This window comes from Sciurus vulgaris (genome assembly GCF_902686455.1).
Source record: "Sciurus vulgaris genome assembly, chromosome: 1".
NCBI classification, from domain to species: Eukaryota; Metazoa; Chordata; class Mammalia; order Rodentia; family Sciuridae; genus Sciurus; species Sciurus vulgaris.
Window position 1 is genome coordinate 13,190,017 of NC_136461.1, and position 21,089 is coordinate 13,211,105.

The window sequence follows — 21,089 nt, forward strand, 5'->3', positions numbered from 1 at the left end:
TCTTCTCCAGCCTTAGTTGCCTCCTGTTTGGAGGAGAGATTTGCTGAGGGAATGGGGACCCTGGCTGCCTGTATAGCCATGACAAAGTGCCTGAGAAAAACAGCTGGAGGGGGAAAGGTTTATTTTGCATCACAATTTCAGAGGTTTCTGTCCCTGGACATGGAGCCATTGCTTTGGGCCTGCAGCTAGGCTGAACATCAGGTGGGGGGCACGTGGCAGAGCAAAGCTGCTGTCCTCAGGGAGGCCAGAAATAAAACAGAAAGAGAGGAAGGGGCCAGGTCCCAAAGCACCATTCAAAGGCACATGCCCAACAACCTCCTTTCTCTAACTAGGTCCCACCTCCTAGTTTCTACCAGCTACCAACAGCACCACCAGCTGGGGACCAAGCCTTCAACACATGAGCCTTGGGGGACATTTCGGATCCAAATTATAATACCCTGTGCCCCCACCTCCAACAGGAGGTGCAAAGTGAAGGCCAAGCCTCCTAGGGCTGACCTGGCAAGAGGCTTTACTAAGACCAGAGTAAAGCCACTGCTGACACTGAGAGAGAGCAAACACCTGTAGTCCAGCGGCTCCAGAGGATGGGGTGGGAGGATCGCTTGAGCCCAGGAGGGTGAGGCCCTCAGGGGCAACACTGCAGGGTGCCATTTCAGAAACAAACAAAAAAGAGGTCGGCAGCATCCTGAGACACTTCTTTATTCTTCTTAGCGTTCATGCCAGTGGTAGCATTTGCCCAGTTTATTGTTTCTATCAAGTGAGGTGATTCTGAATGAGAGGAAATCTCCTTTCGGGGTGCATGGTCCATTTTTCTATCACTGGTAGAAGACTGAGTGATCGGGTTGGATTCCGGAGAAAGTGAGGGGACCCTTCAAGGGTAGCATGTTCCTGAGACCCTCCCTTTGCTCTCTGGAGACCCCAGCCTATGGGGCCAGCCCCTTTTCAGGTTCCCAGGAGGTGGGTAACTCCTCCTGGTGAGCAGCAGGAGACGAGTCTGTGGCTCTGCCCAGGCCTGGGCTGCAGCCAGACGCCTGCTTTGCTGAGACCGGAAATGCTGGTGTGGGCCTGGGCTCCAGCATGCCCTCATCAGGCAGCAGGGAGCAGGGCAGGAACCTAGAAAATACTGCAGGATCGGGACAATCAGGAAGGACCGTGCGAAGTCAGCTTAAGGCAAAGGCTGGCCAGAGTGAAAGAATAAGGGAGGTGATAGAAAAGACTCTGGTACCCCCAGCCATGTCAGGGCCTAGCGGAAGTAGTTGGGACACTCGTGAGCAACCAGGTGCCAGGCTTGATCAAAGGCGTCCACGACAGCTGGCTCCAGGGGCCCCTCCTCAGTGGCGGCCAGGTTCTGCTCCAGCTGCTCCAGGCTGGACATGCCCAGGATGACCGCGTCCCCCTGGGCGCCCTGTGAGGGGAGAAGCCCAGACCAACATGCTTCTGCTGTTCTGTGGCTCCAGTCACACTTCCCTCCCTGCCACGATCTGGGATCTTTATTTATACCCTGTACATCTAGAGAGAGCCCAAGGTGCCCTCAACAGTCACACCTACACAACTCCAGACCTCCTCTTCTCTTCTCTCCATCCCCTACTTGTCCAGAGACCTATGTACGTCTGCCACCCAACAGCTGGGCCAACAGCTTCGTTATTTAACGTCTCTGAGATCCCCTCTTCTCCATTTTCAATGTGGTTATGAGAGAGAGAAATCCTGGAGAAGAACACTTAGGCCCTGTTTACTGAGCATGGACGACATGAACTCCTGAGGCCAACGCTAGAGGGATTTTCACAAGGCAGACATGGCCCCGGGAGAAGGAAACCCAGCTCCGCCAGAGGAGAGAGGCTGAGGGGTTGCGGAGTTAAAGCTGTGCTCACCTCTAACTGGGACTGGAAGGAAGAGAGTTTCCAGAGGAAAAGACAAAACACACTTTAGAAACTACCTCAAGATAATTCTGGGTCCCCTACAAAGGCAGAAGCTGTGCCCCAGGGACAGCTGGTTACCTGCAGCTGCGAGTGGTGGTACATCCACCGCAGGGCGGCCGAGGTCATGCTGGGGGCCCTGGTGCCATAGGTGGCCTGCAGGGCCTTCTCCACCAGGGCAATGGCCTCGAAGTGGTGCTCCTTCCAGAAGCTGAGCGGGTGGGGAGGGTGACACAGGAGTCAGTACCTTGGGTGTCACACTGGGAGCCACAGCCAAAGAGCCCACCAGCGTGGCTGCTCCACCCCAAGGTCTAAAGCAACGAAGGCCCAGGTCCTCCCTGAGTGGCTTCCTACTTCACCTGGGCTGTTGGCTACCTCACCAGGTATCACTGATATATTTACTCCTGGGAACATGTCAACCTGCCTTGCTTTTTCCCAGTGAAGCAACACAGCTAGTACAGGGCAAGATCCAGCCCCAGGCCTCCTAGGCCTTCATCTGGGGTTCTTTCCTTCCTTCTCAGCAGCTGCTCCTCAGGGAAGATCTCTGACTTGGAAGACCATGTGGCCCTGGGATCCTCATGGCTCACAGAGGCCCCAAGAAAATATAGAGCCTGGCAGAGGGTTTGGTCATTCTTATAGGGATTAAAAGTCACAAGTATGAGGAAGCCCTTGACCCAGGAAATAGCCTGGAACTTCATTTCAGACCAAAGGGACCTTCACCCTCCCAACCTAATGTAGAAAGGCGGCTCACCGATTCCGGTAGGTCTCAGCCCAGCTGTTCCCAAAGAAGCGGCCCAGGGGCTGTTTCCCATCCTTGTCCTCATACTTGTACTTGCCGGTCAGCAGGCCCCCTGCAGGAAGCACGCATCACACACAGCCACGCCCTCCCAGAGCTGACACCCCTCCCGGATCTGGACTGGGGAGCAGGAGGGACCCAGCGTCTGTCACAGCCCCCTCTACTTCCCAGGGCCTGGGCTGGGCATCCACCTGGGCAGGAATAGGCAGAGACAGGGCCAGGAATGCCCACCCTCCCCACAGGGCCCTGTCCCCAAGCCCATACCAGCCAAAGGGTTGTAGGCATAGAATCTCAATCCAAAGTGCCTGAGGCAGGGGAAGAGCTCAGTCTCCACCTGCCGGGTGGTGGCGTTGTACATGCCCTGCAGGGAGAGGGGCCAGCGGGAGAGGGTGGGTGTGTCAAGGAAGGGACCCAGCCTTCCTTTAAAAAAAAAAAAATTTTTTTTTTGAACTGTTGTTTGTTTGCTTGTTTTAAGAGACCAGGTCTTGCTCTGTGGCTCGAGCTGGCCTTGAACTCCAGGGCTTGGGCGCGCCTGTTGTCTGAGTCTAGAGTAGTTGGAGCGCAGTGTGTGCCACCAGTCTTGTTTTTAAAGTCCACCGCAGCCCAGGATCTTTCCCACCCCTGCCCCTTCTTTCTCTCCTTCCTTCCTTCCCTCCTTCCCTCCCTCCTTCCCTTCTTCCCGCCTTCCTTCCTTCCTTCCTCTCTCTTTTTTTTCTTTCCAATACTGGAGATTGAACCCAGAGCCTCACACATAGTAGGAAAGTACTCTACCACTGAGCTATTTCCCTAGCCCATTTTATTTTGTTTTGAGACAGGGTCTTGCTACATTGCCCAGGCTGGCCTTGAACTTGGGATCCTCCTGCCTCAGCCTCCTGAGTAGCTGGGATTGCAAGTGTGAACCAGAATGCCCAGCATTCAGACATTATTTCTAAACACTAGTGCTGGTATGAAGTGAAGAGAGAGTGCTGGGCTCAGGGAAGAGAAACTGGCCTTGATTTATCATTCTACAAGTATCTATAGGCCCCATTCCACAGGCTGGATACTGGATTTCTGACCACTGACAGGTTTGTAAAATCCCTGCCTGTAAGAGACATTATAGTCAAATTTTTAAAAAATAGACAAAAGGCAGGGGGACTAGCTAGTGGTAGAGCACCTGCCTAGCACACACAATGAATGTGCTTTATCCCCAGTACCACTAAAAGGGAAAAAATCTGAGGCTAGTGGCAGACACCTATAATTCCAGTGACTTAGGAGGCTGAGGCAGGAGGATGGTAAGTTCAAGGCCAGCTTCAGCAACTTAGTGAGACCCTGTCTCAAAATAAAAAGGGCTGAGAATGTGGCTCAGTGGTTAAGAGCCTCTGGTTTATATACCCAGTACTAAAAATAAATAAATAAATAATAACAAATAAATAAAACAAAAAGAACTGCAGATATAGCTCAATGGTGCATGCCCTGAGTTCAATCCTCAGTATTCCCCCCAAAAAAGACAAAAGAGAATTACAATAAAGGTCGGCTCTAAGATCACAGTGGGTACATGTGAGGTTTGAAGATCAGAGGCTCCTGGGGGCCATGAGGAAGGGCTCCCAGAGGAACAGTAACCTGAGACCCGAGCACCTCTCCCAGGGAGCGGGGCGTGGAAGGGAGAGAGCCAGGTGCACCCGGAAGCAGGAAGCAAGCATGTGTCCAGTGGCCAGGCCGGGGAGCTTGGCCTGAGGGCACCTGGAGCCACCCACGGCTTTGAGAGGGGTGTGGCTGATAGGTAGAGGGCACAGGGGCCAGTCCAAGGGCTGAGGAAAAGCTGGGAGCAGCAGACCGGCACCCCAGGAGGCCTTACCTGGTACACGGTTGGCAGGATCCAGCTGTTGCTCCTGCACAGGGTACAGATCTCAGCCACCTCCCAGGCGGCATAGTTGGAGAGGCCCAGCTCCACGAACTTGCCCTGTGGGGTGAGAACACAGTCAGAGGGCACGGGATGGAGGCCGGCAAGGGGGCACTGGATGGTGGGGCGTGGCCCCAGCTCTGCTCTGGACGCACCGGATGCCCCATTCCTCTGGTAGCACCAAGAGGAGAGGGGCAGAGGTCACCTCCCAGAGTTCTAGAGCCACCCTCACCTCCTGGTGCAGCTGGTGGCAGGCACGTAGTGTCTCCTCCACGGGGGTGCCGTGGTCAGGTGCATGCAGGTAGAAGAGGTCCACTCGGGGACACTGCAGCCGCTTCAGTGATGTCTCCAGCTGGGACCGGAGACTGTCGGGCTTCAGTGACTTTCCTTCCCAGGGGTTGGCTTTGGTGGCAATTTTCACTTGGGAGAAGAACGTAATGGTTCAAAGACTTATTACAGCCACTTAGGGGACATGTGACTGGCTGAATTACGTAAGTTCTCGAGTCTCAATTCCCTAATCTGTAAGATGGGGGTGACAATCATGTATTAAATGATGCCTGAATCCAAGTTCTCAATGTTCACCTTCCAATCACCATCATTAGTCACCAAATGGCTGGCTCTGCGAGGCCCTGCGCTGCAGACTGAGGTGCAGCGATGGGCCCAGCACACTGACCTCTGCCCTTCAGAAGACAGTCAAGGGACTGTCACTGCAGTATGGCTTAGTACAGTAGGAGAAATGCAGGTGGTGCCAAAGGAACCCAAGGAGAGGCACAAGGCCAATCCTGGAATCCAGGAGAGGGTTCTCCAGGGGAGGACCTCAAGTGGCACGCCCAAGAGTGAGTCTCGGCCGGCAAAGGACAAGCCTGGGAATACAAAGTCACGGAGGCAAGAAAACACAGATGTGAGGCCGCCCAGCTCCAATACTGAGTCATGAGACTAGTAATTCCAGGGCAGGGAGTTGTGGGACACAAGACAGGAGATGGGTGCACAGAGGCACACAGACCCACTCTCAGATACCATCCCACTGAATCTGGGCTCAAACATTCCCACGTTTTGTTGGGTGTGAACCAGTGAGTTAGTTGGTGGCAGGATGGAGAAGGAACTCAAGAGGGCAGGACTGGAAGCAGGGAGACCAGTAAAGGCCACTGCAAGAATGTAGGCGAGATGCAGGCTCCTGAATGTGGGCCCCTGGCAGCAACCAATCTGAAGGAGAGGGAGACTGAAGAGAAGGTCGAGTCCCTCTCCCTTCCAGACCCTCAGCCCGGTACGCAGCCACCCACGCACTGCAGAGGCAACATCCCCATGAGAACAACAGTGTTCTGCCGTCCAAGCAACTTGGCAGTGAGTTAACTGAGCCCAGTTCCTTCCCCTATGAAGTATCCCAACTGTCTAGACTGAGGGGTGGAGAGATCTGCACTTTTCATACTTGGCAATTCACCTCAGCAGGCCAGAGGGGTGCCTTTGATCACACCAGACATGGGAGGAAAGTCCAGTTTCTTCGCCCACAGCCCTTCAGGCATTCTTGTGTGAACTTTGCCTCAAGTCTGGTCTGAGGACTTTGGCACTTTAAGACCCAGGTTGTGTTCTGAGCCCTCCGTACTGCCTCGCCCGCGTCCTCCCCAGAATGCTCTCCCCCCCAGAGTGCTCTCCCCCCCAGAATGCTCTCTTCCCCCAGAGTGCTCTCCCCAAGAGTGCTCCCCCCAGAATGCTCTCCCCCAGAGTGCTCTCCTCCCGAGTGCTCTCCTCCCCAGAGTGCTCTCCTCCCCAGAGTGCTCTCTCCCCTAGAGTGCTCTCCTCCCCAGAGTGCTCTCTTCAGCACCCCCTAGAGCCAAGATTGCTTCAGTTGCCCCACTGGACTCTGAGAGCCCTCAGTGGCACCTACAATCCTGTGGCAAGGCCTGGAAGGTGCAGACACAGAAGGCTTCTCACCCCCAGCCTTACCACTCCTACTTCTTCTGCTGGGCCCTTGGCATGCTTACCCTTGTCCCAGAGCCCCAGAGGCACTGCCAGGAGCTTAGGACAAAGTTTAGGGACTGATCAACGACCAGGAAGAGAAATGGGTGGTCGGGAGTGGGTGGACGCAGGGGGGCGTCGGATACAAGGTGGGGTCTCCGAGATTACAGCTAGCAGAGAAGAGGAAGGGAAGCCACTGCAAAGCACCATTCCGTTGTCTGGAGCTACAGGTGCCTGAGGACCTTGGAGTTCACAGGCCGTGAGGTGGGCGTGGATAACCACTGCGGCCAGGGCACCGCTAGGGGAAGAGAGGATCAGCTCTGCACCCGGCAGGGCAAGGTCAGGCGCGACTGTTACCTCGGCAGTCGCCGCCGCCCAGCCCGAGCCCCAGGCCGCCCAGGATGCTCTCAGACTGGCCGTCGCTGTACATGAAGGCCGTGTCCAGCTCGGTGTGGCCGCGCTCCAGGAAGGCGCGCACTGCCGTGGCACTGGCGGGCGCGTCCATGCGGCGCCCCATCTCCATGGTGCCCAGAACCGTGGCAGGCCGGACCCGGGCGCCCGAGGCAGCCCGAGGCGACGGCGGCGGTCGGGACATGATGACAGTGAGAGCTCCCGACCGATCCAAACGACGCGCACTGAGCACCGCGGCGCGGGCCGCGGCTCGAGACAAGGCGTGCAGCATGGGACTGCGCCTGCGCGCGGGGACCCCGCGGGCCCCGCCCACGACGTGGGAGGAGCGTTGAGGTAAGGGAGCGAGGACAAGGCGCGCGGGGCTTTCCGGCGCACGCACGCTGCGCCGCGACGCCTCCAGGGACCGTCTGCCAAGTGCGCGGCGTGAGAGGCGGAGCCGCGCGGCTCCCGGGGCCTGGCCACAGCGCTCTGTCAGCTGACCCAGACGGGGACCAAACCCAGAAGCCTGGTCCCGCGGCGGATCTCGACGTGGTAAGATGACTGGGGGCTGGCAGCGGACCCCAAGGCTGGGGGTCGGGACTCTTGGTGCTTTGTGCCACGTCTTTCCAGCCTCTTACTCCAGCTTCTGCACGGTCCCGGGCTTCTGTCCCCTCCTAGGGCGCGAGAGCCTGGGGCGAGACACCTGGCCGGCACTGGGTAGCCCTCGGGGGTCCCCGGTCGCCCCCACCTCAGGGGCGATCAGCACGGCTTCTCGGGCTGGCCTGGCCAGGGTTTGAGGTCCGGGTCCTCTTTTCACCTGCTGGCGCCGGTCAGCGGGTCCCCTGGCTTTCGATGGCTTTGTTTTCCCCCTGGCGGGCCGGGCGAGGGGGCCTCGCGGCGCTGGCCCCAGCGGCCGCCCTGTCATTATCCTTCTAAACAGACGGCCCGCGCCAGCCTGAGTCACCAGGAAGGAGTTGTGACCGCCGCTGCGGAGGCTTGGAGTGGGTGGAATCCTCAAGCCAGGACGCTCCACGCCACATTCTGCCCAGGTATGCAGGGAGGGGAGCCCAGCTCGGCCCCTCCCCACCAGGCTTGGGACAAGTTTCCAAGTGTGTGCTGGGGAGGTGTAGATTTAGATAGGCAAGGACTGGCCAGGGTCTTGTCCATTCAGTTTACTGAAGGCTATCGTGTGCCCGGGTCCCCGGAGTGGGATGCAGCAAGAGCAGACGAATGGCTCTCCCTAAATGTTCCTATCCAGTATTTGCCCTGTGCCAGGCACCATCCTCACGGCTTAGTCTGGGTTATCTCATTTAACCCTGCAGGCAACAGGCAGGTAGCTTCTTCTAAATCCTAGGCCTTCTAAGGTCAGAATTTTTGTCTTCTTCCCTTTTCCTTTATCTATGACTTTTCTTTCTTTTTTTCTCTTTCTCCTCCTTTCTGATTCTCTTTTCCTCTCTCCTGTTTCCTCTCTCTCTGGCAACGTTTACTGAACCTTTGCCACGCAGCTGGTATAATAGACCCTGAGAACAGGAAGTATACCACCAGGGTGAGGGGCAAGAGCGTGTGTAAAGACCTGTGGTTGCTGAGGAGTGTGATTAAGCCTTCTTCGTGTGTGGCCCATGACGGGGGAGGAGACAGCAGGTCCTGTCTGGCTACCTCTTGCTGAGGCTCTTGGATAGGGCGCTTCAGAACTGGGTCATATATGTCTTTGCCAGGCCTTCAAGGCTGATAAGGGCCTTACTAGGGGAAGAGAAAGCATGTGAAGATGACTGGGACCCTGAAATGACTCTGAAGACCTGGAGCAGGAGATAAAGTTAGGAGGGCAGTTCTAGGGGTATCTTGGGGCCTTGCTCTCAAGGAATTTGGACTCCAACTTGTATGTCATGGTGGACACCTGTTTTGCTTTGGTGGGAAACCATCTCCCTGGCTGCCCTTGGGATCAGGGAGAGGGTTTAGGTGGGACTAGAGATTCTCTCCAGCCCATCCTTTCTCACAGTGCCTCGTGTGCACCAAAGTTCTTTAAGAAGCTGGGAGGAGGGTCCTTCCTGCATGAACCCAGAATCCCCATCCACTCCATTTCCTCCCTAATCTGGTGAAAGGAGGGAATGAGCAAGAGGCCCCAGGGTGGCAAGATACTGGACTCTCGTGTTCAAAACAGACACTAGCATCTGTTAGATTGGTCGTGAGCTGTGAGGGTTATGTGCATTTCGTCAGCACAGCCACCCCTAGGATAGAGTGCCATTAGCCCTGTTTTATAGCTGGGCTCAGGCAGACTTACTCACTTGCCCAAGGCCACTCAGCACATCTGTAAAATGGGGACAGTGTTCCCTACCCAGTCAGGGGTGTGCTGACGTGATACACTGTAGCGGTGTCATGAGAGGAGGCGGGAGGCAGTCGGACAGGGAGGCTGGCTGGGGAACAGAAGGGGTGGATTTGAAAAGCGTTTGGCATCGCAGAGGTGCAGTTCTTACTTGGACCGAGTGTTCATTGGGGTGACCTTTCGGGTCCATCGCAGAGGTGCAGTTCTTACTTGGACCGGGTGTTCACTGGGGTGACCTTTCGGGTCCAGAGACGCACATCAGGTATGTGCTTCATCAAAGGTAGCCACTGAGACCCAGGAGGAGCCTTTCTCCTCCCTGTGCCTGGCCCTGGAGACACTGCAATGAGCGGGGCAGGCAGTGGCCTGGGATGCCCTTGCCCTCAGAGCCAGGGCTTCTGAGCCTAGCTAGTCACTTCTGGGCTGAGAACCTCAGCTTCCTGAGAAAAGGAGCTGACTCGCTTCCTTTCCCTCCCTAACACTCCCTGATCCTCCGGCCTCAGCATTTCCCTGAGTCCGGCCAGGCGTTGCTTTCTGAGGAGCCCAAGGCCCCCGGCACAAGTGGGAACCAAGGGGGCTGGAGCACACCCCCAGCTTGGGTGAGGAAACCCCCTCTTGGCACAGCGAGAAAAGGGGAAGCCAGGTTTCTCTTCTGCCAGAAGCCACAGCACTGCCAGACCACAGGAGGTTCTGCACAAGCAGGGACAGAAGCATCTGAAGCAGCGTGGCGTGGTGGCTGCAAGCAGGGCCTTGGGTCTTGGCCCTGGGCTTAGCTCCTTTGCTTCCTGTCCAGGTGACCCTGGCGGGTCACCACCCTGCGCTGGTTTCAGGTCCCTCCTGGATCTATTGTCCCTGCTCCCTCAAGTCAAGTTGAGCACCAAAGGCACTAGGGCAGGACAGGCACCTGGCACAGAGCCCGCTGGTCAGAACCGTGGTGACTGTCGTGGATGCAGGTGGCCCCGAGCAGACCCTGCTTCCTCTCCCCTCTGTAGGTTAGCACACAGGCAGCGATGGCTCCATCTGTCCCAGGAGCCCAGGTCCTGGGAGGGCCCTTCTTATTTGCCCCTGCACCAGCCATGTTCCGGCTTGGGAGGTGGCTGTCAATTCCCATGGGCCACGGGCGCCCCTCGGGGGGACACAGGCCCGAGCATTCTGCATTTGTACCCCAGCCACCTGGGCCACTCGGGTCACCTTTTCCTCGTTCTCATCTGGTCAATGCATAGACAGCCGTCCTTCCAATGAGAACATGAACTTAACAGGCCTGGCTCACGGACCCTCCTCGAGAGATTTATGATGAAAACAAAAACCCGAACCCACCCAAATGTTCATGGGTCATAATGAAAGCTGACGCTGGGGCCCGCTTCCACGTGCTTTTCCTATGAACTTGCTGAAACACAGCAGCCGCACGGGACAGGCCCTGTCATTACCCCACTGTCAGGTGAGAGGGCCGAGGCCCGAGAGGCCGGGGCCTGGCCCACACTGACAGCGTTACAGTGGGACAGCTGGGGTGTGGACACGCCGTCCCCACCGCAGACCCTACACTCCCAGCGTGTTTGTGGCTGTCAGAACTTGATTTGATCTATGTCCCCAGAGGCCCCTTGCATCCCATCCCGTGGGTGAGGACTGCGTCTTCCTCCTCCTCTGGTTCCGGGGCTCAGGCCAGGGCAGGTGGTTGGGCCCAGGTGAGCGGAGGTCGGGGTGACCGTGGACAGGAGCTGGCCTTCCACCCCTGAGGCCTCCTCTGTTTCTCCCTGTAGAACCAACCCTCGCCTGCTCTGCACGCCTGCACCTCCTCTCCCACGCCGCCCTCGCGGGCTGGGGCCCTCCCCCTGCAGCCATGATCCGGAGGAAACTGGGCCCTGGCAACTTCTCTAACTGCCCCAATGGATCCAGCCAGTGGATATGGGATGTGTTCGGCGAGTGTGCCCAGGATGCCTGGGACGAGGCCAGCGTGGGCCTGGGCTTGATCTCCATTTTCTGCTTTGCAGCATCCACCTTCCCGTGAGTAGTCCCTGGTGGCAGAGCAGGGCAGGGACAGTGGCTCTGCTGGCTCCAGGCCAGGTGTACCCCTTCCCTTCCCCTCCTCCAGCCAGCTCTGTAGGGGCTGCGGAGCCCCGCGTAGGCTGGCCTCATGCTGGGCAGTTCTGATGGAGACAGGTAACATCTGTATAGTTTACTGAGCACCTGCTCTCTCCAGGGGCTGGACGTGTTTTTACCTCATCTGGTTCTCCTAATAACCCTGTGACAGAGGTAGCTGCTTTCCCAATTTGACAGATGAAGGACCTGAAACCCAGGGAGGTTAAGGAACTGGCCCTGGGTGGCACAGCTGGGAAGGTGGGAGGGCTGGAGGCAGCAAGCAGGCTCCTGACCTCAGAGCTTGGACAATCTGGGGGTGGAGCTATAGTGTGACCACTGCTGTATGGGGGTCCAAGGACACAGTGCCTGACCACAGGGGTCAGGAGTGCCCGCACTCAGCTCTGCCACCCACCGGGAGGCCACACCGCTGCTCCGTGTCCACCTCCTCATCTGTGAAATGGGGACAGGTTGCCACTCTGGGGCTGCTGTGAGGATCACATGCACTCGGGCCTTCTCATGCACTGTCGTCTCACTACTCGGAGCCGCGGAGAGGGCGCCTCCCCAGTCTGCAGAGGCAGGAGGGGCTGTGGTCAGAAAGGGCCTGGAGGTCGCCCTCAGCCAGGAGCCGTCGACGGGGCAGAACTGGAGCGCGGGAGGGAGCGCCACCAGGGATCAGCAGGTGCAGAGAGGGGACAGTGCCACGGCGCTGGCTGGACAGCATGGGGAGGTCAAGGAGGTCAGCTAGGGAGCCGCCACCTGAGGTCTGTTCTCCAGTGTTAAGGAACATGCTCTTGGGCTGGGTTGTGGCTCAGTGGTAGAGCACTTGCCTGGCATGTGTGGGGCACTGGGTTCGAGTCTCAGCACTGCATATAAATAAGTAAATTAAATAAAGGTCCATGGACAACAAAAAATATTAGAAAGAAAGGAGGGAGGGAAGGGAAGGAGGGAGGAAGAAAGGAAGGAAGGAAGGAAGAAAGGAAGCTCTTGGCTCAGTGGTAGAGCGTGTTTGGTATGCGTGAGGCCCTGGGTTTTATTGTGAGGGACAAAGATAATGGTTTAGTCAGGGGCTTGACATGGTTTTAATAGCTTTATTAAGAGGGAATTCATGGGCAGGTTGTGGCTCAGTGGTAGAGTGCTTGTCTTGCATGTGTGGGGCACTGGGTTTGATTCTCAGCACCATATAAGTAAGTAAAATAAAGATATAGTGCTTACCTTGTAAGCACAAGGCCCTGGGTTCGATCCCCAGCACCCAAAAATAAATAAATAAATAAATAAATAAATAAAATAAAGACATTGTGTCCATCTGCAACTAAAAAAAAAAAAAAAAAAAGAATTCACTTATGGTACAGCTAACCCATTTTAATGTATAAATCAGTGATTTCAGTAGATCCCAAGTTGTGTAACTATTATAATTCACTTTAGAACATTGTCATCACCCCAAAACAAACTTACACCCGTCAGCAGTCACTTCTGCTTTCCCCTAACCCTCTGTCCTGGTGGGCACCCGTCTCCTTTCTCCATCTCTGTAGATTTGCCTGGTCTGGACATTTCATCATTGACTTAAACGGAATCATACCGTATGTGACTTCTGGCTCTAGCTTCTTTCACTTCATATAAGATCTTCAAGGTTCATCCATGTTGCTCGTGCAATGGTACCTACCTGTTGTCCACCTGCTTGGGAGGCTGAGGCAGGAGGATCACATGAACCCAGGAATTCAAGGCCAGCTTGGGCAACATAACTGGACCCTGTCTCAGAGGGAGAGAGAGGGGCACAATGATATACACCTGCAGTCTCAATTTCAGTAACTGGAAAGCCAAGAGCAGGAGGATCAAGTTCAAGACCAGTCTCAGAAAATTAGCAAGGCCCTAAGTAATTTAGTGAGCTGTCTCAGAATAAAAAACAAAAACGGCTGGGGATGTGGCTCAGTGGTAAAAGTATTCTGGGTTCAATTGGAAGGAGAGAGGTAAAGGAGAGAGCAAGAGAGGGAAGGAAAGACAGAAGAAAGGAAGGTTAGTTGTCCATGTTGTACTATGTGTCAGTACTTCAGTGCTTTTTATGGCTGAATAATATTCCATTCTCTGTATGTACCACATTTTGTTCTTGCTTTCATCCATCGATGGACGTTGGCATCATTGCTCTTTTTTAGTCACCGTGGTTCATGTTGTATATATGTCCACGTACAAGTGTTAGTGAGGATTTATGTTTTTACTTCTCTTGAATATTTCCCAAGGATTAGAATTGCTGAGTCAAAGGGTAACTCTGTTTAATCTTTTTTTTGTGGGGGGCGAGGGTTGGTACTGTGCTGGGCCACATCCCTAGTCCTTTTTATTATTTATTTAGAGACAGGGTCTTGCTAAGTTGCTTAGGGCCTTGCTGAGTTGCTGAGGCTGGCCTTGAACTTGTGATCCTCCTGCCTTTGCCTCCTGAGTCACTGGGTTTACAGGTGTGTGTCACCGTGGCCAGCCTAACTTGGTTTAGTCTTTTGAGGACTTGCTGGACTACTTTTCAAATGGTCTGTGCATTTGACCTTTCCACCAGCGGTATACAGGAACCCCCTTCCTCCAAGTCCTCCTGGGACCTTGGTCTTTTTATCATAGCTGTCCTTGTAGGTGTGCAGAGCTTTCTGATGGTGTCCTTTTTTTTTTATGTGTTCTTTTCTAGAACTGTGGTCAGGTGGTAGTATGAGCCCGAATCCCACGTGAGCCAGTGCTGCCCGGGCCACAGGGCTTGGAGCGCTTGTGTATTGACCCCTTCAGTCCTTTTATGTGTTCTTTTTTTTTTGGCGGTGCTGGGGATCGAACCCAGAGCCTCGTGCTTGTGAGGTGAGCACTCTACCAGCTGAGCCATCTCCCCACCCCACTCTGTGTGTTCTTTTTCTTTTGGTGTCGTATCTAACCCAGGTAACAGACATTGGTCCTTTTATTCTACGAGTTTCCTAGATGTAACGTACATGTAGATGTCTGGTCGGTTGGTGTGATGCTTTGTATGTGGCGTGAGGTAGGGGCCCCTCTTCATTCTTTTGCATGTGGATATCCGGCGGTCCCAGCATTGTGTGTTGAAAGGACTGTCCCTTCCTGGTTGAATTGTCCCAGTGCCCTGTTCGAGGCTGGCTTCTGCTGAATTGCCTGCTCCGGGTGTCAATGAACTGTGACATGAGTAGCCAGATGGATGCATCTTTACCTCTGCAGAGCATCCATTCTGGCGCCCTTGAAAAGACAATCTGGGAGTGACAGGGAAGAAGGGTGGGAGAGACCGGAGCTTGGGAGGCTGCGGAAGCTCAGTGAGCAGTGAGGGTGGGTGGGGGCCACAGGAGGCACCCTGCACAGGGCTGGTGACTGATGGAGGCTGGGGAGGCTCCCTGTCCTGGGGAGACTGTCTGAGGCGCTCCTGAGGCTTCTGCTTCCTGCCTGGGCCTGATTGATTAACCAGTGAGGGGGTTGGAGCTGCGGAGGGAGCCCCAAGTGACAGCGGAAGGGCCGCTGCCCCCTAGTTATTCCCTAGAACTCTGGGTCCCCTGGATGGACAAAGTCACTCTCCTGTGATTTATGAGACGAGTCAAGTCAGAGCATCTTAGGAGGAGCCTGAGGCGCTGTCCCTGCCCTCAGGAAGGTGGGTCCAGGAGGGGTGGGGTTGTCGGCGTCACCAGAGGGAGGAGAAGAAGCTGCTGGGCTCCTGGGGGGAAGCCAGGGGAGGAGGCTGTCTGGGCCCTGAAGCAGGGCCATCGGGATGAGCGGGGAGGAAGGGAGGGCCAGGCTGGGTGGGGTGGGGCCTCCTGGGGTCGCAGGGCAGGTGCCAGAGGGTGTGGTCCTTACCGAGGACTAGAGTGGATGGCCGACTGGCTTTGGCATGATGAGAGTTCTAGAAAGATCTGAGAGGAAGGCCGGCTCTGTGGGCACAAGGCTCGGTGGGACCCTTGGTCAGGACGCGCAGAGGGTGCGGGTGGAGCAGGGCTTTGGGTTGGACCCTTGGTCAGGACATGGAGGGTGCGGGTGGAGCAGGGCTTTGGGTGGGACCCTTGGTCAGGACGCGGAGGGTGCGGGAAGGGCCTGGCCTGGGCGGTGGGTGGGGCGAGATGCCCTTCAGCTTCTTCCTTCCCTTTCCTTCCGGGGCTGCGGGTGGACCCAGGGCCAGCGCGTGCTGGACCACGAGCAGCCCCCAGCCTCCTCTCCCTCCTTTGCCATCGGGTCCTTTCTTCCTCTTTGCAGATGAGTCAGGTCTTTGAGGTCCTGAGGGTGCTGCTCAGAGACAGGGCCTTGCCCAGCATGTGGGAGGCCCGGGGTCCATCCCTCACTGGAAGGGGAGGGCGGGAGGGAAGGGAAGTTGGAGCGGCAGATGCTCTGTGGGGTCTGGATCCGAGCCAGGACATCAGCTCCTCAGTCCCCCGCGGGGAGGATCATGACAGACCTGCCTTCCTGGGGGCTGTGAGGTCTGAAGGGGTCAGTATGCAAGCGCTCCGAGCCCTGTGGCCCGGGCAGCACTGGCTCACGTGGGATTCAGGCTCATACTACCACTGACCACAGTTCCAGAAAAGGGTTCCAGCACTGGGGACCTTTGGGAAAACACCCAGGGAAGCAAAAACCTGGGACGTTTGCTGCAGAGTGACAGGATCCCGGCCTGCAACCCTCGCTGGCCCTCTGAGGACGGCCGAACCTGTCATCTGTCATCAAGCGCTCCGGGGTCTTGGGCCCTGCCGCCATGGCCGCCTTGCTTCCGGCACCCCCATCCTGATTAAAAAACAAAGTGCTGCCAGGGAACCTATGAAGTTGTTCTTTGGCCCGACACAAACTTAGGACCCTCGGTAGATCTGAGTCCCCAGGGGCCCCAGGGTGTGGTGGAGGCCCCTGAGAGCAACACCTCCCGCCGCTCCTGCCCACAGGAAGCATGGGCTCCTGGCCATCGCTGCCCCCTCCTCCCTGGACTGTGGTCACTTCTTCTGGGGAGTTTCCCTCACTGGCCCTCTGAGGGGGCTTCGCAGCCCCCGGCCTCTGAACTGTGTGTCCTCTTCTTCCACAGCCAGTACATCAAGGCCTGCAAGACAGGCAACATGGACCAGGCCCTGTCCCTGTGGTTCCTCCTCGGCTGGATCGGCGGAGACTCCTGCAACCTCATCGGCTCCTTCCTGGCTGACCAGCTGCCCCTGCAGGTGGGTGGGTCCTCAGGCAGGGTGGAGCAGCTAAGGAGAGGCCTTGGGGGCAGCCGAAAAAGGGGGTCCAGTCTCCAGGACCCTGACCACATCTAGAGAGAGCCTCGTGCTTGTCACGCTGTGTGACGGGGGCAAGTCACCGCCCGCCTCTGGGCCTCAGCTTCCCCCTCTGCAGTGTGAGTTCACCAAACCTCTGGGACATTTGGCTCCTGAGAGGCTAGCCCTTGGGTTTTCAGGGTGTGGAACCCTTGAGGAAATGAAGTTTTTGGGAACCCAGGTGGCCTCCGCTCCTGTGGCCAGGCAGAGCTGGAATCTCAGGAAGACAGTGTCCTCCTGAGGGGGCCATAAAGCCTCCACTGCTCCCGTGTCAGGCTAACCCAGAGGCATCGCATGACCAGAGTCCTGTTTTGAGCTGACTTAGCGCTGGCCATGGATCCTTGGCAGCTGCTGGGGCTGGATGCTTGGCGGGGCCCACGGCCCACCTGATCCTATGTGCCAGGGTAGGACCTGTGGTTCTTTCTTCCCTGGGGAGGACACAGGTCCGGGAGGGGAAGTGACAGTCAGGTGGCCCGCTGGGATGCGGCAGTCTCAGGGCCCGCAGCCAGCGCGCGCCCTGCCCCTTGTCTTGCAGACCTACACAGCCGTGTATTACGTTCTGGCCGATCTGATGATGCTGACGCTGTACTTCCATTACAAGTTCAAGAAGCGGCCCTCTCCCCGTGAGTGCCAGGAGGTCCGCTGGCAGCCGAGAGGGCCTGGAAGAGGGGAGGAAGCGGGCTTCCCACGCAGGTGGTGAGACTGACCCCACGCGGCCTTAGCCAAAAGCCGGAACCTCAGTCGGCCAAGATGGAAGGTCAGGGCATGGACACATACGGGCCCAGACGCAGGGAGGTCACTCCACTGAATTCTCGTTCAGCAAACATGGCCTTGCTCCTCCTCTGTGTCCCTGGCCTCAGAGGTGGGAAATGAGGACATGTCACACAGGCTGCGTCTGCCCAGCAGGACTTGGAGGGTGAACAGACAAGGTCAGCCTGAGGGCTGGCAGGACCGTGGAGGCCCCTGGGAGGGAACAGCTCGTCCCTCCTTGTCCACCTCGAGAAGGGTACTGTCGTCACAGTGGTACAGCTTGTAATCCCAGCAACTCGAGAGGCTGAGGCAGGCTGGGGCTGTAGCTCAGTGGCAGAGCACTTGCCTAGCTCGGGTGAGACCCTGGGTTTGATCCTCAGCACCACATAAAAACAAATGAATAAAATAAAGCTTTTGTTAAATTCTTTTAAAAAAAGAAAGAGTCTGAGGCAGGAAGATTGCAAGCTTGAGGCCAGCCTCACCAATTTAGTGAGGCCCTGAGCGATTTAACGAGCTCCTGTCTGAAAATAAAAAGTAAGAAGGACTGGGGATAGTTCAGTGGGAAAGTACCGCTGGATTCAATCCCCAGCGTCAAAACAACAAACCAAAAAAACCTCAGAGAGGTTAGGTCACTTGTCCGAGGCACTGCATCTAAAAGCTTAGGGGCAAGGCCAGGTCTCCAGTCCCAGTCTTCTTTGCCACTCTGATCCCTAACCTTGGCTTCTCTCCTCCTCATGACCAGTATCTGCCCCCATCAATTCTGTGCTCCTGTTCCTCTTGGGGACCGTGTGTACCATGCCCCTGCTGAGCAGCACCAGCCCAGTGGCTGCCCCGAGGGAGGGCTTCCGGGGGCGGACACTCCTGTCTGTGGAGCCGGGCAGCAAGGTGAGGCGCAGGTTAGTGGGGGGCTGGGGATCCCCTCTGGGAGGGATCTCTCTGCACTGCAGCCCCCACCGGCCACTGAGCACTCTCTCCCGCCCCCCAGCCCTTCACAAAACAGGAGATCGTGGGCTTCGTCATCGGCTCTGTCTCCAGTGTGCTCTACCTGCTGTCCAGGCTGCCTCAGATCCACACCAACGTGAGCTTCGAGGGGCGGGTTGCGAGCTCTCTGGGTTAAGCAGTAGCCTGGTGCAGGGCTTGTTATCCAGACTGTCTGGGACCAGCCTCACTGTTGGCTTGGCGAGTTCCTTCAACTCTCTGTGCTTCAGTTTCTGCTTCTGGAAAATGGGTGTGGGGAGGGCTGCCATTGAGGAATGCATGAGACCTGCGTGTGTCTCAGGGCAGTTGGGGGTCACGGGAGGGGGAGTGGCTGAGCTCAGCCGAGGGGAGAAGGTGAGGACAGGATGGGAAGCTGGCAGGGCACGGGAGTCTGCAGGGCTGGAGAGTGGGCGTCGGGGGGCCAGCTGTCACGGGGGTGGAGGCTGGGTCAGGCAGCTGGCCCTGGAGAGGCTGGTCTGTATGCCAGGCGCAAGTTGGGTGCTGGGCACAGTGAAAAACCAGCTCAGTGTTATGATAGAGGGTCGACAGACACATGGACAGTTACAGTCCAGGGCGACAGACGCCGTCTTGGATGTCCCTAACCCGCCCCTTCGCCCCCAGTTCCTACGGAGGTCGACCCAGGGCATCTCCTACTCACTGTTCGCGCTGGTCATGCTGGGGAACACGTCGTATGGGCTGAGCGTGCTGCTCAAGAACCCCGAGGTCGGCCAGAGCAAGGGCAGCTACGTGCTGCACCACCTGCCCTGGCTTGTGGGCAGCCTGGGCGTGCTGCTGCTCGACACTGTCATATCCTTCGAGGGCCGGGGCAGGCTGGGTGGCACAGCTTCTGCCTATGACAGCTTCTGCATTTGTCTCTCCACCCAGCCAGCTAGCCATCCCTCCCACCCTTTATCCACCTACCTGGGCAAGCTGGCGCCCACCCCCACCTCAGTCCACCCATCCACCCCTCCCTCCATCCATTCCTCCACCCACCCATCCATCTGCCCATCCACCTAGGCACCAGGTTCATCAATGAGCAAGAACAGAATGGCCCTCGCCTGGTGACCCTGACAGTCAGTGGGGAGTCAGGACACAGAATTGTCAGCTAGGTACTTCCTCGTAGGGATACCAAGTGCTGCGGAGAAAGAGAGCAGGAGAGTATTTCCTCGGGACTCCCCAGTTCTGAGAGGAAGCGGAGGTCTGCAGACGGATCATTTAAGCTGGCCTGAGGGAGAGGTTGGTTAGGCACAGCTTGTGCAAAGGGCCTGAGGAATAGAAAAGAGGGGCTCCATCCAGGGAGTGGGAGCTGGAACGTGGAGCCCCACAAAAATGAGCATCAGAAGACCCGGGGCTCAAATCCTGCCTCCTCCACTCCTTCCTAGCTGTGTGACACAGGGCACCCCATCAGCCTGTGCTTCCATGTCTTCGTCCGAGTTAGCAGGATAATGGGTGATCATGTCACATAACGGAAAGCCCTCCCCACGTGACTTGGCACCCAGCATGTGCTCAGCAAATGTTTGCTACATGGCAGGACAGGACATTACTTGGGTCTTATTGGGAGAAGGGAAACATGGACCTTGTTCTAACATTTGCTGAGTCCCTGCAGGATGTGATAAGAAAAGAATTGGGCTGGGAGGTAGCTCAGCTGGTAGAGTGCTCGCCTCGCAAGCACAAGGCCCTGAGTTCGATTCCCCAGTACCGCAAAAAAATAAAAAAGAAAAGAATTGAAGCTCTAGTGGCCCAAAGTGACCCAGCTACAGGGTGTACCCCACGATGCTGTAGGCTGGGAGAACAGCCGGTCCTGGGCTGGGGTCAGGCGAGGCTGCCTGAGGAAGGACTTGGCTGGACTTGAAGACCAGTGGAGTGTAGTTGGGCACAAGGATCCGGGACAGCATGCAGGGGGCAGGGTACAGCGAGAGCCAGGGTGGGGAGGTCGCGCCTGGCCCCTCACCTGCGAGAGGGAGGGACGTGGGAGGCAGCTCCCGAGGGAGGCAGGTCCAGCCCGGTCCGCTCGGTCAGCCTTAACGTGGCCGCAGATCTCCATCCAGTTCCTGATGTACCGGAACAACACCACCTCCCCCGAGCAGGAGCCCCTCCTCCCCAGCTGACTGCACCCCGGGAGGACAGGGACCTCCAGGAGCCAGCCCAGGAGGGGAGACGTGTGAGCAGTGGTGCTGCCGCCGCCCTGGATTGGGCCTTGGTGACAGCCTGTGGGAGGCCTAGAATTCCTGGCCCAACTGCCTCCCCACCAGATTGACTGACTTGCCCGGAAGCAGGACGGTCCCCAGGGCTGACCCGCCCACCCTGGGTCCAAGGCAGCTGTCCCAGGGAGCTTCGAGGGAGGGGCCGCAGCAGAGAGCCCAGGGCCTCAGAGGACAGTGCCTCGCCCTCCACCCACTACCTCATCCTGCTGGCCGTCCCGGGGCCACAGCTGCAGGTGCACCCGGTCTGCCCGGGTGCCTCGAGACCACCTAGTAAACGCTACTCCCAGCACCGCCTGTTTCCGTTGCTCCCTCCCAAGGTCCAGGGGTCTGGGCTGCCCTGGGGAACATGGTGGCCGGTGTGAGAGAGCCAGAGGGGAGGACTCGTCTGCCCACAGCCCCGGCCCAGCCTCCCAGGGCCCCTGGTTTCTTTGACCTCCATCTTGGTGCCCTCTCTGTGACACACCCCACCCAGTGTGGGTCACAGGAGCCAGAATGACACCCCAGGGGGGTCCTGTGCCTGGTGCTCAGGAAGAAGCAGAATAGGGTTTAGCTCCGACGATGCCACCTCTCCCTAAGTCCTTTTAAGATTAAATGGA

At 57.1% G+C, this 21,089-nt stretch overlaps 2 protein-coding genes across 5 annotated transcripts; one reads left to right on the forward strand and one right to left on the reverse strand.

Annotated features, from left to right (window-relative positions):
* Positions 1–671: 671 nt before the first annotated feature.
* AKR7A2 (aldo-keto reductase family 7 member A2) lies at positions 672–7,235 on the reverse strand. The gene is made up of 7 exons (XM_079147192.1): positions 6,896–7,235; positions 4,818–5,005; positions 4,541–4,645; positions 2,971–3,067; positions 2,662–2,761; positions 1,992–2,121; positions 672–1,402 (listed from the first exon to the last, which is right to left on the reverse strand). The coding sequence occupies exons 1-7, from the start codon at positions 7,218–7,220 to the stop codon at positions 1,241–1,243; spliced, it is 1,107 nt and encodes a 368-aa protein (XP_079003318.1). The 5' UTR covers positions 7,221–7,235; the 3' UTR covers positions 672–1,240.
* A 107-nt stretch (positions 7,236–7,342) lies between these two features.
* SLC66A1 (solute carrier family 66 member 1) lies at positions 7,343–21,043 on the forward strand. 4 transcript variants are annotated; one of them, XM_079147202.1, is made up of 9 exons: positions 7,343–7,480; positions 7,869–7,977; positions 10,837–10,927; positions 11,003–11,246; positions 16,336–16,465; positions 17,097–17,184; positions 18,054–18,196; positions 18,297–18,389; positions 18,911–19,925. In XM_079147202.1, the coding sequence occupies exons 4-9, from the start codon at positions 11,083–11,085 to the stop codon at positions 19,304–19,306; spliced, it is 1,014 nt and encodes a 337-aa protein (XP_079003328.1). In that variant the 5' UTR covers positions 7,343–7,480; positions 7,869–7,977; positions 10,837–10,927; positions 11,003–11,082; the 3' UTR covers positions 19,307–19,925. The 4 variants fall into 4 exon arrangements, with proteins under 4 accessions (XP_079003328.1, XP_079003327.1, XP_079003329.1 ...); XM_079147201.1 differs by lacking the exon at positions 10,837–10,927; XM_079147204.1 differs by lacking the exons at positions 7,343–7,480; positions 7,869–7,977 and adding an exon at positions 20,326–21,043 and having other exon boundaries at positions 10,852–10,927; positions 18,911–19,096.
* The last annotated feature ends 46 nt before the right edge of the window (positions 21,044–21,089 follow it).